Here is a 19,537-nt window from a genome sequence, read left to right as displayed (position 1 = left end):
GAGTAGTAGAAACGCTTACTTCCGTTTAAGAAAGAAGTATTTTATTTGTGTATTACGGTATATGTGTATTTAATACAAATTGCAAGTTAGGAATAAAAGATCTGATAGGTTTAGAATTAATAATTGCTCTTAAGGCCCAACTTCACAATAAAACAATCCAATACGAAAAAAATACACAAAATAAATTAAAGAAGGGGATACATTTGGAACAGTACTGAAGAATACAATCAAAGACTTCAATAAAAGACTTATTTGACTACGAAGTCACATATTGTTATCGCGACAACATTTCTTATAAACTTTTTAATTTTAATATAAAAAAGGACCTTATAGACTTAAGGAAGATATATGATAACGTACCAAGGTGAAAATTATGCAAAGTTTTGCAAGAACTTTAAGTTGAGCAGGCAATAGTCAATATTATGAAAGAAATGTATAGAAACAAAACAAAACAAAAATAAAAAAACGTTTCGCTTTTATTATTATTTAGAAGCATCCTCAATTCGTTATTCGCCCATTCGCCCAGTTCGCGTATTAAACTAATGTCGTGTATCATATACCCTATGCAAAGTGCAACTCATGCTACATTGGCCAGACCAGCCGCTCTCTTCAAGGTCGACTAACCTCCCACAAAAGCGACATTAGGATTTCTAAACCATGTTGTGCCCTTGCACAACATGTCATCTCAACCACAGTATCGATTTTACTAATGCCAAAATACTGTGTAAAGAACAAAATTATCATAAGTGATTCCTCCTTGAAATGTGCCAAATTCTAATACATCCAACTTCACTAAATAAAAGATCAGCCATTGAGAACTTTTTCTTCTTCTTTATCGTTTAAAACGCTTGTTTCTTTTACCAATTCCCTCGATAATCATACCTCACTGCATTCCAAAAAGCACATGTACGAAAGTAAGCCACATGTGGAGCTATGACAATCAACAACGGACAGCAAAATAACCGAAAGCATCTAGTGTCGTTTGACCATTGGAAGCAATACATCCTAATGAAGCCATCGGTCAAAATAAAAATTACCTAAAAATGAAATTAATAAGCATTAGTGCTGTCATTAAGTTTAGTTTGTTAAGTTTTAATGTTAAGTTGTAGAGTTTTCAGAACATCATAAAAACCTACAAATTGTTTTGTAAGTAGGAACTCTGTTCCACAGAGTACATCATTACTTTTTGTAGAGAACTGAGGATGCTTTTAAATAATATTAAAAGCTAAACGTATTCTATTAAACCAATGAATAACCAATATAGTTGACGTCTTTCATTTGCCAATTATTGACCGATCAAACCTCTGCAATTCAACTGTTGAATATATTTTAGATTTAATTAACGGTCATACTCTTTGCCAACCTGCAAACTTGAATATTATTTACTGTCCGAAAGAATATGATAATAGAGACAGAAGGACTTTGTTTTACGATTTTTAATCTACCTTGTATTTCTATATTTTTGATCGTTAATGCCTTATACTATGGCTGATATACTAACTTATTATCTTTGTTGTTACAGTGGGTGCAGACAGTAGGCATTTATTTTCGAATTGTCAGTTGTCTCCTTACTGTAGCCCAACAAATAGTCCTAGAAGTAGTAGAAAAAGGCAACCTTTAAGAGAGTCCCGAAGAGTTAGTATTGAAAAATCAGGTATGTACCTGCAACTCAATCAGTACAGACTTATGGACAGCATCGGTCAGGTAAGTCATATCTGTATTCTCTTTACAGTACAACGAACATGAGGAAAAATTATATTAAGAATATATGATTTTTACATTCTATCTATAGTTTGGGCGTAGAGCTTTTTTTATTTCTTTCACTTACAAACTGAAGGTTTCTATAAGCTTCTTCCAATGGATGTTCAACACCAATTTAAAAAATGGTTTCAAAATAACGTAAATAAGATTAAATTTTACACAGTTTTTGTTTCACGAAAGAACTTTTATCTTGACGGACATCTTAATTAATTCTAGAATAGGATCATCAGTAAATCCAGAAATATTTGTTTTATTAAAATCCTTAATATTGTTCTGAAGCTATTTTCTTGTGGCATTTTAAATTAATTACCATTTAAATGGGAATAAGCCACAATTAAAGGTTAATTAATTAACCTTTAATTGTGGCTTATTCCCATTTAAATAGTAATCAATTAAAATCCTTCGTAGATCTACGACTGCGAATTGGACAATTGGACGACAAATGAATTCTATCGTGATAGATAAGGGTTTATGGTTCAGTTAGGTCATTTTCATCCATTCCAGAAGGTATTAAGGCTAGATAATTCCAATATTTGTGATTCGGCTAAAAATGAGAAACAAGTTTTTTGCTGAATAATCATCATATCTAAAAAGTATTTTTATTTGTAGTTTAATACGACTTACAATGTCTTTATCTTACATTCCTTTAATTATTTAATGTTCAATGTGTTGTATAACCTTTGACATATATACATAAAAATATTTTAAAAATATTTCCCACCCATTATGCGGATTTTGAACTTTTAAATATAACTGCTTCCTTGACCCCATAGCCAGATGTTAAAAAATATGTTTTTATAATATTACCAAATAAGAACATAATATTTACGTTGTTAGAACTGTAAAAATGTTTATCAGCATGTAAAATAGCATTTGTATCTACGTCAAAAACAACTGAGTACATTGTTTTAAAATATCTAGTGGCAACATTCAACACGAAATGTTTGTTATAGTTTTTCTGTACGATAAATATTGCTTGTGGTAGATAAAATAATATACACAAGCCAGTTGAATTTTTAATTTATTACACATTGTAAATTATAATAAAATTGTTCGTATAAAAAAGTTTCGACTATGTGGTTGACTATTTTAGTTTATGTAATAATATTAAATACGAATTACAACATTATTTTTTAACATTGTTAATTTGCAACAAAATTCTTATTTGCCGCAGTTCAAAATCCGTTTATTTTTCAACGTTTTTTTAATATTCTCTAATATTTCTTTCTAAGTAATATTGGAAACTGTTTACTGATAAAACTTTTCCAACCTAAACTATCAAAACTATCGTGAACAAATATTAACGTGAGTACTACCACACTCTGCTCTGTGTTTTGGTGATTTCACTGCTTCACTCATGTTTCCAGACGATGTTACTGTTTCTTATATGATATTCTGTACTATCCGGAAACGTTGGATAAACTGTAAGTTACCTTTACTTGCGCAACTCCAAATAGGCTTGCGAATTTGATTGAAGAGCAGCAGTTTGTTATAAATGGATAATTTGAAGTCACGTTCAAGCAACCAATAGATATTTTTTATTTAAATTTTAGTCTTTTGTTTATAACATGCACTCTTTACCTGTTATGGTTTTGGTAGGTCAGGACAGTTCTCATTTATGAGTCTTTCAGACACCTAGATTTTCTAAAACGAGTCCATCGTATTACTCCTATCATACGGACTAGACCGTGAGGACCTAGTCTAGGGCGTTTCTGTTGCCCTGGCTGCTCCGCGTTCCCATATCTGCTATAATCAACAGGGGCTTCAAATCTGTCGTTCCGAGCGTTTATTCCTTTAGTAACCTTGTGCCCTTACAGAAAGCCACAAGTCTCTGATAGGCTAGTGCCGGGCTCTTCCAAAGGACACGTCAGGTTATCTCTTCCTCATTACAAAGACGTTACCATGGGCTATCCGCCAATCCAAGCAGATGAAGATAAGCCTGAGTCTACAGTGGCCGGTAAAATAACTCTATTGGTCGGCGCAACATCAGCAAGTGCTTCCCTACACTTAAGAACCAGCTAAGAACTGACTTTAAACGCTTCCAAAGCCCTTAGCGCTACTTGACTGTCAGAGCATATAGAGATAGTCCTGCCTGGGCCCTATCTATTATCTCCTGAGCACATACCAGGATCGCGAAGATCTCGGCCTGAAAAACTGATGCGTGGGAACCAAGAGCCAGGTCAGATTTAAACCCGATCCTGCTATGATGCCCACCAACCGATGTGGTGGGCATCAAAGTGGTGAACCTAGACCTCCTTTATTTTACTATAGTTTGTCAATTTTTTCATCCGATCCAAGCAGTTCTGCAGCTTATTCTCTGATTCTTCATAATTATTTCATGCTATATTACATCATTAGCGAATGTGGCATAGTATCCTGATTTATTTCAGCAGGGTTTAATTCAAGGGACTTTAGTCTAAGAGTGTATAAAATGTACAGAACTGGTCCAAGGATACTTCATTGTAGGACATTAGCCCTAATATGTCTCAAATCAGAGTATGCTTCATCCTGTTTGATTTTGAAGCGTCTGTTTGATAACTGTTTGGAAGCTATTATCAGAAAACTAGACATGAATGGCTGTAATAATACAAGGTCCACTCAAATATGCGCATATACTGATGATATTGCCATAATAAGCCACAATAGAAGTATTAAGCGAAAAAGCTGTAAGATTTGGAACGGGAAGCCGCTTTATTTGGTCTAAATATAAATGAAAGGAAAACAAAATATATGGAATGCACAAAGTCGGGTCAACATGAAAATCTAAAGGTAGACAACCATACCCACGAATATGCCTCCACCTTTCCCTACCTAGGCTCAATAAGAAATGACAGCAACAACGTCAGTCAAGAAATACAAGCACGGATTCTTAACGGTAATAAGTGCTTTTATACATACGAAGACATAATAAAAAGTAAGGTACTGAATCGTGAGTCTAAGCTTATAATTTCCCAAGCAGTAATTATACCAGCGGTCAAATATGCATGTTAAACGTGGACCCTTTCAACCGCCGAAAAAAATCAAAAATATTTGGCCCAACCCATTATAGCGATGGTTCGTGAAGAATAAAAATGAACTATAACTTGGAGGAATTAATGCAGAGCGCATATATCGTTAGATTTGTAAAGTCACAAAGACTAAACTAGCTTGGCCACTTAGAAAGAATGCCAGATAAATGCCAGATGAATGCCTGTAAAAGTAATCGAGAGATGGAAACCCGAAGCAAGGAAGATCTCAAAACCATATACATCAGGCAGTGGCGAAGAAAACTATTCGACAGGGAAGCATGGAAGAACTTTATTAAGTAGGTCAAGATCCACAAACGAGAAGAAGTTTTTAACTATGATTCTAGTAGTAGAGAACACTGTTCTGGTAGCTTTGTTAGAGCAAATTTAGGTTGTTACCTTTTTATTCTTTATGTGTTTTAAATGGAAGATCCTTTTACCTTTTATGAAAATAAACCTAAATAAAATAAATACCTACCTTTTTAGAAGAAAAAAATGAATGCTGCAGTCAAAAGAGTGCTGACAGAAGTAAAAACTTTTATAGGTAGGATTCGACAGAATCTCGAGGGACTGGCAGAATTCTTGAACTTGACAGTAGATCTATGGCGCCAAGTTGGATATTTTTCCTTTCACTGAGAGAAACCTAAGACTTACGAAAACGAAAAAGCAAAATCGAAATTAAGAAAGAAAACCTATTGCCCGAATTTAATAGAGTTCGTCTTTAGTCTTTAGGGGGAATATAATATGTCCTAAGTTTCAAGACTAGACCTTTTTTTATGAAAGAGAAAAGACAAACGAATAAGATAAGAACAAATCCTTCAACACCAAGTTCAATAGGATTCTATTGGAAACCAAGAGGAATCTATATATAAGATTCCAAGACACAGAAAGTCGGACGAACAGACGACGACAAAATTTCAATACAGATTCTAATAAAGCGATTACAATACATAAAGAGGCGATTCATTACTATAATTGAATTACCACACAAGAACCCGTCTAGAAAAGTGTTTTTTAAGCAGGACTTTAGAAGTTTTCATTTTAAAATCAGCGTTGCTGTTTATTTATAATGCTGTTAGATATTTTATAATGAAGTAATTAATAAAAAAATTTACCTGCCCATAAATTTAAACTGTATAATATTCAATAAGAATATTAATATATTGTACTGCTTATATAGTCACACGAAGAGGTGCAAAATGAAATTGCAAATTACGAACCTAGTTCAACCTGCAACAAGTTCGATTTTGTAAGTGGGACCGAAAAAATAAAAGAAAAAATACAAAACTAAAAAAAAAATTAAACCAACAAAAAAAAACAGAACAAAAATAACAAAACAAAATGTTTGAAGTAAGAGAAAAAAACTAAATTATACATATACAAAGATATCTAAATTAAAGTAAATAAGAAAAAGAAATCAAAAGAAAAATTTGCTCAAAGATTATCTTTCTACTAATACTTTAAGCATTGTAATCATGAAGAAAGGCACGTTTACACGTATTCAGTATCTGGCGCTAGTCTCACTGGTATGACAGTGCTTGACTAGGACAGCGCTGGACAGGCACGTTTACACGTATCCAGTAGCTGGTGTTCTCACTGGCACACCACCAGGTACACTACCGACTGGAACGATGTGTTTACACGTGTCTACAACCGCTGGCGCAGGGTTAGAGGGAACGCGGACGAGGGCCACTGGCATGAAAAATAGACCAGCTCTCTATTCGAGACAGCGCTGGACTGCCACAAAAAAGTGTTAAAATGATGCCACTACTATGCATCTAATTAAAAAAAAAAATACTATAAAATTCTGCATTTTAAATGCTAGTTTAATATCTTATATTACATTTAATAGTCAGATGAAACAAAGTTTCTATTTTAAAATTCTATTATTTACAGGGATCGTATGGAATTGTGAAGCTTGCATACAATGAGGAGGATGATACTCATTACGTAAGTATTTTTATTACTTAGATTTATAATAATAGATACAGCTAGACCGGGTTTATGTATTTTAGCTTAGAATATTATTATTCGTAAGAACATAAATTAAAAAGTTGCTATTATATTGTTCAGTTAATATATTGATATATTTTCATGAGCTTCCGGAAGAAATTTGCTCCAGACTAAAATATTTTATTTTTTCTTTTCACTTGACTTATTTATATTTTAAAAGTTTACTTTTCCTTTGTATACGTCGTTTTTATTAATTTATATAAATTCTACACACATGATTTTCTAACATTATCTATTATTTGTACGAAAGAAAACCTGTAATAGATGATCATTTGTAAAAACAGACCTATTGGAAATACATGCCCATTCATTTTTTATCTCTACGACCTAACATTTCTACAAATCAACGCTCACTGTGTGCATTCTTCTTTTAATTGCAGTCGTTTGTTTTTACAAATCGTTGGTCTGTATTGTTGAGGTAAAAAATCAATATTGTCAACACACGTCCGAAATAGATTTGTAAATGAGAGGGTGTCAAAACTTTTTGATCTTTATTTTAATCGGAAAAAAAATCCTTTGTAAAAATTAAATTGAAAGTTTTCTAAACTAATATAGAAGTACCAATAAATATTTTATTGTGTCATAGTTCTTTTGGATTGAATATTTGTTATCATGTGAAAGAGGGAATAAAATCTTATTTTTCAACTTTTAAAATTTTTTCAAAATTTTACAACTATTTTTTATAAAAATGATATTACTTCGTTTAAAAAATATGCAAAGGTCTAGTCAAAGTATAATACTTAATTAAAGGAACTTTCAAAGAATATTGTTTAGGATGGCCCTCTGGTAGTTCTAAAACACATTTTCTTGAATTAGTACTTTAATATTTGGTGAGTGTGCTCGACCAAATTCCTGGCGGATGCACATCGATTAAAATTTGTCGCGTTTTCTGATACATTTTTTAAGAAAGGGTTTTCTTCAATGTTCTAATAATGGTTCTTTATAAACATCTGCCACAATTTTCCACATTTTCACATGGGACTTTGAGTGAACACCACAGAGCTTCCCGAGGAACTCTAGGACAATTATGCTTCCTTTATGTAAATTAACAACATATAAGCGTTTGTTTCTGTATTCATACAGTTTTACAGCAGCAAATGGAAATTGAATCTGTTGTTGATTAGACATGAGTAGATTGGGAATTTATCAAAACAATCGCTGTAACTAGTACCTAACTCTTTTGTGTTCTATATGGGTAGAATAAAAAAAGTTATGCAAATTCATCAAAATTTTTTTCGTATATGTTTATTTATTAACAATTTACAAAGGCTGCCTTTTTGAAATTTTTTCTATAAATTAAAACCATTATGTTTTATCATAAAACTAAAATAACAATCCGTTGAATTATTAAAAAAAACCTTAAAAATGAGCTATTGTAAAAAGCTTTTTTTGCAATTGTTTTTTAATAAACGTTAAAAAGAGATAAAAATTAAAATGGAATAAATTGTTAATAACCCTTGTAAAAATGATTTTATTTTCAATTTTGCACCAAAGAAGAGAATGTAATGAATAATCATATCTGTGATAAAAATAACAAAATGATTCATTTAGTAGTTTTTAAACAACTCAATTTGTGTATCCCAAAACTTGCTACAGTCAACAAATTTTTTATTTAAATTTAGAGCGACATTTAAATGATCGAAAAATACTTTTCTATCAAATAGAATCATGAAAAGGTCGTACATTTTTATTCTACATATAGGTAGCATATTTAGTGTATCATAACTAAACTTAAAAATGGATCATTTTGGGGAGTTGGCTGTACCATATAAGTTTTCGGACTTGCTAAATAGCCTCAGAACCAAACAGTAGTTGAATTTAAATAGATGTAACCATTTGAAGGTATTCAATTGTATGGCAGCATGTGAATGCTGTTAAATTACCAACCGGGAATATAAGTCTCTACTCGAGTTTTACTACATCCAGACAGTAGGAAATTTGAATGCCAACTCTAAATAAATAATAATAAATATAATAAATATAACTAAATATAATAAGAAAAATAATAATAAATATAACTAAATTAATAATTATTACAAATTATTACAAATTATAACTAAATTAATAATTATTACAAAATTATTAATAATGCTATATGTTAGTAAATAAATATTTTTTCTGTAAATACAGTTTGTAAATAAGTCTTTCAAATTTGTGTAAAATTTCGCCTGCTGTGATTTGTAGAGAGAAACTGTGTGGAATGTTTAAAAAAATGAACTAATATCGTTTCAGAGTCGGAGGGCAACTTTTTTTAAAATTTACGTTAAAATACCAACTCTTTAAATAAAAAAAAATTGAAACTCGATGTGTCGATGTAAAAAAGTAATAATTATTTTATTAGCTTAAAAATCTTGAAATTTTGCAACAAATTATAAAACTTTAACAATTCTATTTAATGGAACCACTCTTCTTCTAGCGTTTAAGCGACCTAGAATCCTTCTATTTTTGTTATTTTCTTATAGGATTAAATTTTGAAAAAACAAATTGAACTGTTTAAATTGACTTAATGAATCTACCCACCATCCCGACGGAACAGCCCATGCAGGATCTGCAATCATATCATCTGTTAAACATAAAGTTTTACAAAAATATTCTACACATAAAATTCAGAGCACTCCAACCAAAATAACAACGTTCTCGTGGCCATTGATTGCCGCAGCTATTTTTTCACCTCCTAGATATAATATCCTAGTTGAAGAATACGACATCTTCTTCCAAACTCTTGGCTCGCACTTTCTGGTAGCAGGCGATTGAAATGCCAAAAATACTCTATGGGGATCACGACTAACTACAACGAAAGGTAGAAACCTACTTCGATTATTACACAAAAACAATTCATTATTTTTATCAACGGGGCAACCAAAATACTGGCCAGCAGATAACAACAAAATTCCGGATCTTCTAGATTTTGTAATATTTAAATTTGCAATAATAACATTAAGCACAACTACAATATATCATCAACAACCATTAAGACCAGCTAACAAAAAAACAAACTGGGGACAATTTAAAGCCAACGGTTGTAATACAAAACGCTGCTTGGGAATATACTCCTAAAAGTAAAAAGGGTAATCTTGAAAATAACAATGTGCTATTATGTATCAAACAAATTCTAAACGAAAAAGGAGAGCGGGTGCCAAATAGCAAAGGTCCCGAAATCCACTCGATAAGACACAGCTAAATAGACTAACACACCAGTTAACGTCAGCGCTAAATCAAGCTGGTAATGACACCTTTAATGTTTATATTAACAATCTCTCTCCAGATGACTATTCTATGTGAAAAGCAGCTAAAATATTCAAAAAAACCGGCACTACCAATTCCTCCAATAATAATAAAATAAAACAATAAAAATATAATAATAAAACCTGATGGAAGCTGGGCACAGACTGACAATAAAAAAGCTAATGTATTTGCAGAATGTTTAGGAAATATCATCATCATCATTGGTGCTACAGCCCTATAAAAGAGCCTCGACCTTCCCAAGTCTATTACTCCAGTCAGTTCTATCCATTGCTAACTGTTGCCAGTTTGCTGCGCCTATTTATCTACCATCCTCATCTACACCATCCCCCCAACTGAGTTTTGGCCTACCCCTACTTCTACTTCCCACAGGTTGTGACATAAGGATTATTCTAGGAGGGTTGTTCTGTTGTGATCTTGCCAGATGTCCTGCCCATCTTAGTATTCCTATTTTTATAAAGGATACTACGTCTTTACCACCAGATATATGTTTATATCTGTGATATATCTCGTAGTTGTACCTCCTTCTCCAAACACCATTTTCACAGATGCCACCGAATATTCTTCTCAGGATGCTTCGTTCAAATATAAGCAGAAGATTTTCATCTGCCTTGGAAATGGTCCATGTCTCCGACCCATATGTCAACACTGGTTGTATAAGAGTTTTGTATATGGTTATTTTTGTTTTTTGGCTTAAGTTTCTGCTTCTCATATGTCTACACAGTCCAAAATAGCATTTGTTTGCTAGGATTATTCTTCGCTTGATTTCTTCCGTCATGACGTTCTCGTTGGTGATCAGGGAGCCTAAGTATGTGAATTTGTCCACTACTTCAAAGGTAGAGTTATCAACCGTGAATTGGTGGCCGATGTTTCTGGCTCTATTGTTGGGTGTTGATGCCATTATTTGTCAAGTAAATTGGTAATAAATAGTAAATAAATAATAAATACGAAAAAAATTTGAATGAATTTGCATAACTTTCGTTATTTTACCCATATAGAACGTAAAAAATTGTAAATAGTAATAACAGTGACTATATTTTGCTCATTTCCTTGGACATGCATGACATAAATCCAAATTGGTGAATATTTTAGGATATTCCAGGTTCTTAAATCTGTCTATCAGTTAGTTTCCCCCATATTTTCATGTTGCGACTAAGTACTTTGAAAGTCGTTTAATTTGTGCAATATTAAATATCTCTTTTTTTATATAAACATTTCAACAATGCACTGTTTCTTCATTTTCTGACATTAGTACCACTTCCACAATTTTATTAAAAAAATAACCTTATACCCACGGAACAATCATACATAATTCTAAAAAGAAAATACAACATAAAGAAAAATTATGGACTGTATAAACAAAATATGAAAAATTGCAATACTCTTTATGTCAGTGCAACAAGGAAAATTTTCTATGTGTCCACGTAAACAGCTTGGAGTAAAATTGATTTTCTCAAATTTATTGCAGACTGAACTTTATGGTGCATATAATTGCCGTTGCACAACATCCTGCGATAATAAAAGCTATTTGTTTTCAATCGAAAAGTTATTATATTGCAGTAAGGAAGAAAATTGGTCATAAAAATGATTAAGACTCAACGTTGTAGTATACGATGTAGAGGCAATTTATTTTTGTATAGATATTCTTAAGCTCTTTTTGTAGCATACCGTGTTACAGTATAAAACAAAATAGAGCACTTTTATTGAAGAGCAAGTATCAAAAACGTACATAATGCTTTGTTAAAACAACGACAAATATTACAAACATTTATAGGTAATAATTCGAATGTAATCCTCACATTATTGATTACTTATTTAGTCAGATTGCATGATCATGTAAAAAGGTCAGAACAGCTTCGTATGCAGAGAATTGCAAATGGTCCTCCGAGGCAATCAATCTTCGTCCAAACTCTAGTTCAATTAAATGTATAACGTATTTAGAGATTTTCCTCTGAGTTTTCTAGTCCAATTTATACGTAAATTCACAGACTTGCTAAAAAATTGGATACAAGTTGTGAGGTATTGTGCATTTAAATTAAATTGAGAATAAAAGAAAAAGTTTATTTCATATTATAGTATATTAGATAAGTTCTAGCATTGTACTTTTTGATATTCCTATATAAATTAAACAGTAAAATTTATGTGATGATGTTAATAATGTTTAGCATTTAGTCAACAAAAAATACAGTATTTCAAAATGCCAAACGAGGCAAAACGTTGTTTGAAAACATTCCTACCTGTATTTTAAAATAGACACTATTACAAAAAGTAATTTTCCACCACTACAGCTCTTCTGTATTCATAATCAAAAGAGAAATATGCATGCTTTGTTTGTACTCAGTTTTCATTTGTTTACAGTTGACCCGGAGTGATATGGGAGATAGAAAAGCAGAACCACAATATGTTCGGTTTATTAACTTTTCGTTCTAAACAGTGTCGTCGTTGCTAATCGTTTTTATAGACTAAACAATAAAAATAATTTCTCATTTTCTCATTTTTTGGGAGCAAAATTGGCACTAATCGTTATTTTGGAGAAGTAAAAATTTGATGTTTGGATAATTTTGTAACTATTTGTATGTGTCATTATAGCGAATCTTATCGAAGGTCTTCTTGTAATTTATGGAATAAAGGGTGGTTTATTGAGTTGTACAATAAATCCCATTGACTATTGCCTATTTAATCCTATGAAATATTATCTCTCGCATGTTTATAGTACTTTTAAATCCAAACTTATTGTATTCCCGTTCTCCACCGCCAATCCTCCCAGTCCAAGGCATGCTTCTCCTCCAAACCTCTCGATTCCATCGCTCTTCTAATTCCTTAATTCCATGAGTGTCGAGGTCTACCTCTTTTTTTTCTTCCAGGGGGAGGGGGAAATCCAAAACTAAATACAAACTTAAATTCATAAATAATTTTTGGATCTTCTGGTTAATGTAATAAATATTAATTTAAGCCTTCCTTTGATAATATGGCCTGTATTATATATACCCAGTCTACCTGTGAAAAAAATCATAGATTTCACGTTAAAGGAAGAGAATGCAAAACGGAAAACAAAAATAAAAACACTCTGTGACGCGGATACAGTACATAGAGTTAACATAAGAGCAAAAGAATTTAATATGACAATATCTTCTCAGAAAACTAAAATAGAAATTGATGGTGGAAACGGCAGAGATGAGAGTACTGAGAATAATTAGAGGAAATACGCTGAAAGATCGAAAGAAAAGTGAAGACATTAGAAGAAAATGTAATGTATAGTGTATAAATGAATGGACACAAAATGGAAAAAAAGAATGGAATAACCACATAGGAGAATGGACGAGACCCGTCTCGTCAAAATAGCAAGAGATAAGTCTCCAATCGGCAGAAGAAGTAGCGGACAACCGTGCAAAAGATGGAGTGACAACCTTCCATAGGAGTTTTTGATCATACTAGTGCTGTCATCATCACGATTATTCTATCCGAAACAGGAACAAAACCCTACTATTTGGTTTAGTCAGTTTCAATTTCACCAGATCTAGACCATCTGGTCTCATTATATTAACTTTAAATCAGTGCATTTAATGTATTACATTGTGGATCGTCGTTTCTTCGTGAATGGAGTTAACATTCCAATTACCGAGTTTCGGCGTTTTCGTACTCTTTGGAGTAAGAAAACGGAGTAAAACAAATATTGGTTTTTTTTAAAGCAAGCTACTAATGCTCAGAAACTTTCATAGTCGCTTTGTTCATATCTGAATATAATTTTATAGCTTTTTTATCGATTTAATAAACTTTTACGCTATAAAATAAATTCTTGTCTTAATTACAGGCTATGAAGATACTCTCCAAGAAAAAACTGCTTAAAAAAGCTGGCATGTTCGGCCGTTTGCCACCGGTACGTAAAGACGGGCGCTCAAATTCGTCGCCCATCAACCACCCCTTCCAAAAAGTTTATCGAGAAATCGCAATTTTGAAAAAATTAGACCACCCCAACGTTGTAAAATTGGTGGAAGTCTTGGACGATCCAGTTGAAGATCATTTATATCTTGTGTTTGAGTTACTAGAAGGTGGGCAAGTATTAGAGATTCCCACCGATACGCCATTGGATGAAGATAAGGCCTGGACGTACTTTAGGGATGTTGTTTTGGGTATAGAGTATCGTAAGTATACATTTTAAAGGAAATATTATTATTTTGTGGAATCACATCCACTTTACTTTATTTTCTGAGAATTTAGTATACTTTTTTACTTCATTACACTTTTATTTCAAGTTCATCCTCTCTCGTTTATATTATTATATTGAAGGAACTCAAAACGTAAAAGTGATAATAAAAATTGTCTTTAAAAAGTTAATTAGAGACTGCAATTTCTAGTAAATCTAATGTATACCATATCAATAACACATCAAAATTTCTCGTTAAAATGTCATATTCTGCTTTATATCCACTTTATGATCATTTCGTTTTAAGAGGCTTATTTTAAACAAAAATGATCCGACTACCCTCGGCTTTACATCGTAAACGTTCCACGGTTTTTAAATGCTTTTTACAAAGTTTATTGTTTGGAAATATTTCCGTTGTTTAAAATTAGGTACGCCTTTAAAAAGCTGAAACGGTTTATTACAAAACACAACAAAATTAAAACGGCGGTTTAGCTCAAGACAAATTATTCCCAGGTAGCAGTATAGCGGAAAAAATGCCTTTAGGTACGAAAGTTAGAGAAAACGACAATTTGGCGGTGCTTTGAAGAGTAAAAAAATGTGCACAGAAATGATGACAGAAATAAATTCTTCTTTGCCTACGCGTTTTTATAATATGTATAGTAAATAATAGATGTGATAATTACAGAATATTTGTTTTCAATGTTTTAAAACGGAACACTGAGGATTAGAATTGACGTTTTTTTTATTTAAAGCTAAAATAATGGTATATACGTCATTTCCCATTGCATGTTTAACAATTTAGTGTGATGACACAGTTGTAAAATACGTTAAGCTGCGGATCTGGTGGATAAACCTAATTCGAGGACGCTGAATCCATTATTGTCAACAGTTTTTAAAAGCTAGTTAGCGTTTTCGGATAATTTTCATTTAAAATTTGGTGTTTATTTGCGTTAAAAATTAAAAAACTGAAAATACCGCAATTTTCATTATTTTTGGATACTTGAAAAACGCAGGTTTTTTGAAAAAAAAAAAATGTCTTTAATTTATCTTAAAAATTAAAAAAAAATTCTCCCATTTGGTGATTGGTCTCCAATTTTTCTATCTGGAAAAGTAAAAAATAAATTTTTAATGTCATTCGAACCTTTAAACGATGCAAATCGTTAAACATGTCTTTAGATAGTTTGTCCCAATTTTCAGATCGATGAATTCCAACATGTTTAATAACTGTTTTTAAACAATACCATGGCATAAGCTCTATATCGATGAATGCATTTTGGAACCGTATATACACAATCAAACAACGAATGTTCTATCCATTGAAATATTTATGTAAAATAAATAATATAAAATGAACTTTCAATAGAAATACATTCGGAAAAGGATTTAACTTCATGTATTTTTATACCGTTTTATCGCGAAAAAGTACGACTCAATTCCTTGAATTCGTTTCCATCTGAGTTTACCGCTTTTACGAATATAACGATTCCTATTTTGATCTGAATCGGTGGTAAAAATATCTTTTTAACTGCAACAAGATAAATATAGTGGTTGAAAAATGCTATTTGACAAGCAAATGTAGAACATAATATTTATAATGTATATCGTTTGCATACCTTTTAAAAGAGCCGTCACTTTTAGTAGATGCAGTACAAAGTTTCAACTGATGATCATTGTATTGCAACAACTCAATGATTCTTTTTAGTGATATGTCTGTGATGTTTCTAGTGATATATACATATGTCTTCTTTTTATTTGTGCTCAAGGCAATCAGAACGGAATTTTTCGAATTGGTGTTATGTATAAGAACTTTCAAACTGCTTGTAGTGTACTCGAGATACGTAATCACCAATTACCAAAAACTACATTTATTGTCCTCTTCAAAACACCGCTCTGCAGGGACCACCGGTTAATAAGTCTTAAGAGCCACTTTTTAAAACTTTTTTGAGTATTCTACACACCAGATTATTTAAGAAATGTGTAGAGGTCAGTTGCTGGAGTCAGTTTGGTTTCAAAAATGGACTTGGCACGAGGGAGACGATCTTCAGTATGCAAACATTAATATAGAATTAATTAAATCAAAGAAAGGAAAAATTTCTCCTTATCATCGACTATGAGGATAGAAAAGAGTTATTGTCAATTTGTATTTGGAACCAGACCGCAACAACACGTCTTCAACATTTCAACGAAAGGGGAGATTTCTCAATAAAAAATGGAGTAATGCAAGGTTGTATATTGTTTCTCCAATGTTGTTTAACTTTTACATAGAAAAAGCATTTGCAGAAGCATGGGCATATTCTAATAAGGGTATTAATGTAAACGGCATATTTAGTAAATTAGGTATGCTGGTGACACAGCGATAGTGGCAGATAACATCGAAGATCTTCAATGTCTTTTGAAGGATCTTACTTTTACAAATGACAATCTTACCGAGTTTTCTTTATATATGCAACTTGAAAACTACTGTTTCACAAGGAACAAACTAAGCCATCCTTATATCCAAATCGCCACGCCAAATCATCCATTTTTGATATATCAAATTACAGGAATTTATTTTCGATTTTTTTTAGCCACCTATTTATTCAAAAATTAACTAATTTAGGTTATATAACGCCTCAGCTGCTAATAGCTGAACAACAGACATATTATTTTTTAATTGTCTTTTCCATCATGGATGTTATTTTGTACCCTCCGTAAGAATGCTTAAGGAGTACGAAATGCGTTGTGAATGTTGCCTATACGAGTGATTCGTTGTTGGAGCATATACCATTCATATCCAACAGGACTTAGGTCTGAATATTGGGCTGGCCATGGCAAAATATCAATACTCTCGTGAACCTGAATGAAATTCAAGTCTGGATTTAACGGTAAATAAAACTTTAATGACCGATGAAAGGAGTTAAGACAGAACTATGTCCAAACATGGACGACAGAAGGCTAAGAAGAAGAAGAAGAAAACTGTAGCCCATTTTCACCCAAGACTTGACATTCACGACACCACTCTAGTATTGCACCGTGATTACCGGTAAAAAGATGTGAGTCTCTAAGTGGTCTTCGACTATGCAGATTTTCTTCTAGCCAAAGTTAACATGTACCCATCCTGGATGTTGCTCAGCCGCACTGCCAGTATCTCTAAAACGCCGCTATGGAGACTAGCATGTACTCAGCTACAGCCCTGTTAATTTCGTCCAAAGTTAAATGATGTTGTTTCATCGTAAACCACAGTATTTTTAAAGCACCTAAACTTGAATAACACAAATGAAATTAAAACTATCTGATATTTTTTTAGTAGTATATAAATTCTGATATTTTTTCTCTTCTTGTTCTTTTCTCTCATGGCTTACTCGCCACTGTAATTCTAAATTTATTTCCATGGCGATGAAGTTACCGATGCACTCATCAAACGTGTTTTATTGAACAATTATAGTATACATATAAAGTAATGTTATAACAATAAAATAAATCTTTTTCATGCTATATATAAAACCGGATCTTTTATTGAGTCACAATGTTTTCCTACTAAAAATCTCTAAAAATACCGTTGGGCTGCCTTAAACTCCGTAAAATAAATTCCCGTAAAGAATATCTATTTCATTGTAAGAACGTCTTCCTATTAGATTCTCTTTTTCCAGTTCACTACCAAAGGATAATCCACAGAGACATAAAACCGGCGAACTTGCTTCTGAGCGATGCGGGCAGAGTTCAAATCGCCGACCTAGGGGTATGCAACGAGTTCCACGGTAGCGATGCTTTTCTTTCGAATACCGCAGGCACTCCAGCGTTCTCAGCACCAGAAGCTCTCAACGATCAGAAACAGGCGGGATTTAGCGGAAAGGTAAGATATTATGCTTGCTACGAATTTGCGGGGAGAATTTAATATAGAAACTGTTATACTTAAAATAAGGGCTTTTATCCGAGCTGCAGGCTACTACTGCAATACTTACTTGCATATTACGAAATATACACGTCTCAATACGGTTTTATACAAGAAAAATATATAACGAAGCATTGAATCGTAATAAAAGTTAAAACAAGTTTTTTTTTAAATAAAATTACTGATTAAAAAAAAATTAAAACACTTACCGTCGTACCCTTTTATTTAGTTTAACATTGTTTCTCTACATTATGTTCATTTTTTTCTTATTACATGATTTACGATAAGGCTAGATCGTTTATACTGCTTATGATTATTTTCAATTTTTCTAGTCATTTAAGATTAGCTTTTTCTTTTTGTATCGTCGCTTTAATGTTTTGGTGGTTTACCTCTTCTTCTTTTGTCTACGTGGGATCTCAATTTATTATTCTTCATAATTTTCGTTTTGTAATAACGTATACACGGACCAACTTTGTTCTGTTTCTTGCTCCAGCTCTTTTATTATTGAATGAACCTCTTTTAAATCATCTGTTCTCCTTAATCATTAACATATAGACTGTTTAATTTTTTCCCGATGCCTTTATTATCCCATTAAAAACATGTTCTTACACTCTATTAAATAGTTTTGATATTAATGCATCACACTATCTTACTCCTCTTTGTATGGGAAACTTGCTAAGATTATCGCTGTTTACGCTGGTCATTGAGCTGCTGTAAATATTACATATAAACCGGGAATATCTGTAGTCTATCAGAGGTATTGCGAAGCGCTTCTAGAATCGCATTCATTTTAATGGTGTCAAATGATTTCTGGAAGTCAAACAGACCAAGGACCAATGGCTTATTGTATTTTACTGTTTTATCGATCAATAGCTTTAATGTAAGTTGATCATTTGTTCTCTATCCCAAACGAATACCGACCTATTGGATCTACAGCTGTAAAAGTCTATTGTGACTTCGTGAAGTTTCTCAGTTTTCTTCTCAATACTTTTAAAGTTTTATTTTGTTTCCCGTTTTTTTTTCGTTATTGTAATTTATTAAATATTTTATTTTGGTTGTTTGAAATACCATTATTTAATTTCCTTATGCCTTGTTGGCTTAATTTGTCTTACTGTAAAAGTTTTTTCGATTCATTAGCTGTTGAGTGTGTTGGCTTAAGTTAGTGAATTTTTTGTGTTTACGACAGAATTTATGTGCTCCAAGAAGGAATTTAGTAATTTTTTCATTGAGTTTCTCTATGATGTTTGTCTGTGTATTTTGGTTTAGAGACTTTGTGATTATTTCTTTATTCACTTATGATTTTATTATTCATTTTTGTTAATCTGCATCTTTCGTGACCTAGGCTGACTTTTATTGTTACTAGTATTATCAAATAGTGATATTACCAATTTGGACAATTGTTCGGTTTAACTAAAACCTAAAAAAGTAATCATCCACTAGCAAATCATTCACAATTGTATCTCTTTGGAAGGTATATTTTTGAATCTCCTGTTTTAATGG

The 19,537-nt window shown here is 32.2% G+C and overlaps 1 protein-coding gene across 4 annotated transcripts in view; it reads left to right on the top strand.

The window, feature by feature from the left end:
* Positions 1–19,537, top strand: part of LOC140437865 (calcium/calmodulin-dependent protein kinase kinase 1) — a 189,363-nt gene that overhangs the window by 155,114 nt on the left and 14,712 nt on the right. For all 4 annotated transcript variants that reach the window (XM_072527653.1, XM_072527652.1, XM_072527656.1 and 1 more), the window contains 4 exons: positions 1,523–1,704; positions 6,663–6,716; positions 13,834–14,164; positions 17,796–17,998. In XM_072527653.1, coding sequence (XP_072383754.1) covers positions 1,523–1,704; positions 6,663–6,716; positions 13,834–14,164; positions 17,796–17,998 — 770 coding nt within the window. The remainder of the gene's footprint in view (positions 1–1,522; positions 1,705–6,662; positions 6,717–13,833; positions 14,165–17,795; positions 17,999–19,537) is intronic.

This window comes from Diabrotica undecimpunctata, chromosome 3 (assembly GCF_040954645.1).
Source record: "Diabrotica undecimpunctata isolate CICGRU chromosome 3, icDiaUnde3, whole genome shotgun sequence".
Lineage (NCBI taxonomy): Eukaryota > Metazoa > Arthropoda > Insecta > Coleoptera > Chrysomelidae > Diabrotica > Diabrotica undecimpunctata.
The sequence above is the reverse complement of the archived record's forward strand: the minus strand, read 5'-3'. Positions and strand labels throughout refer to the sequence as shown.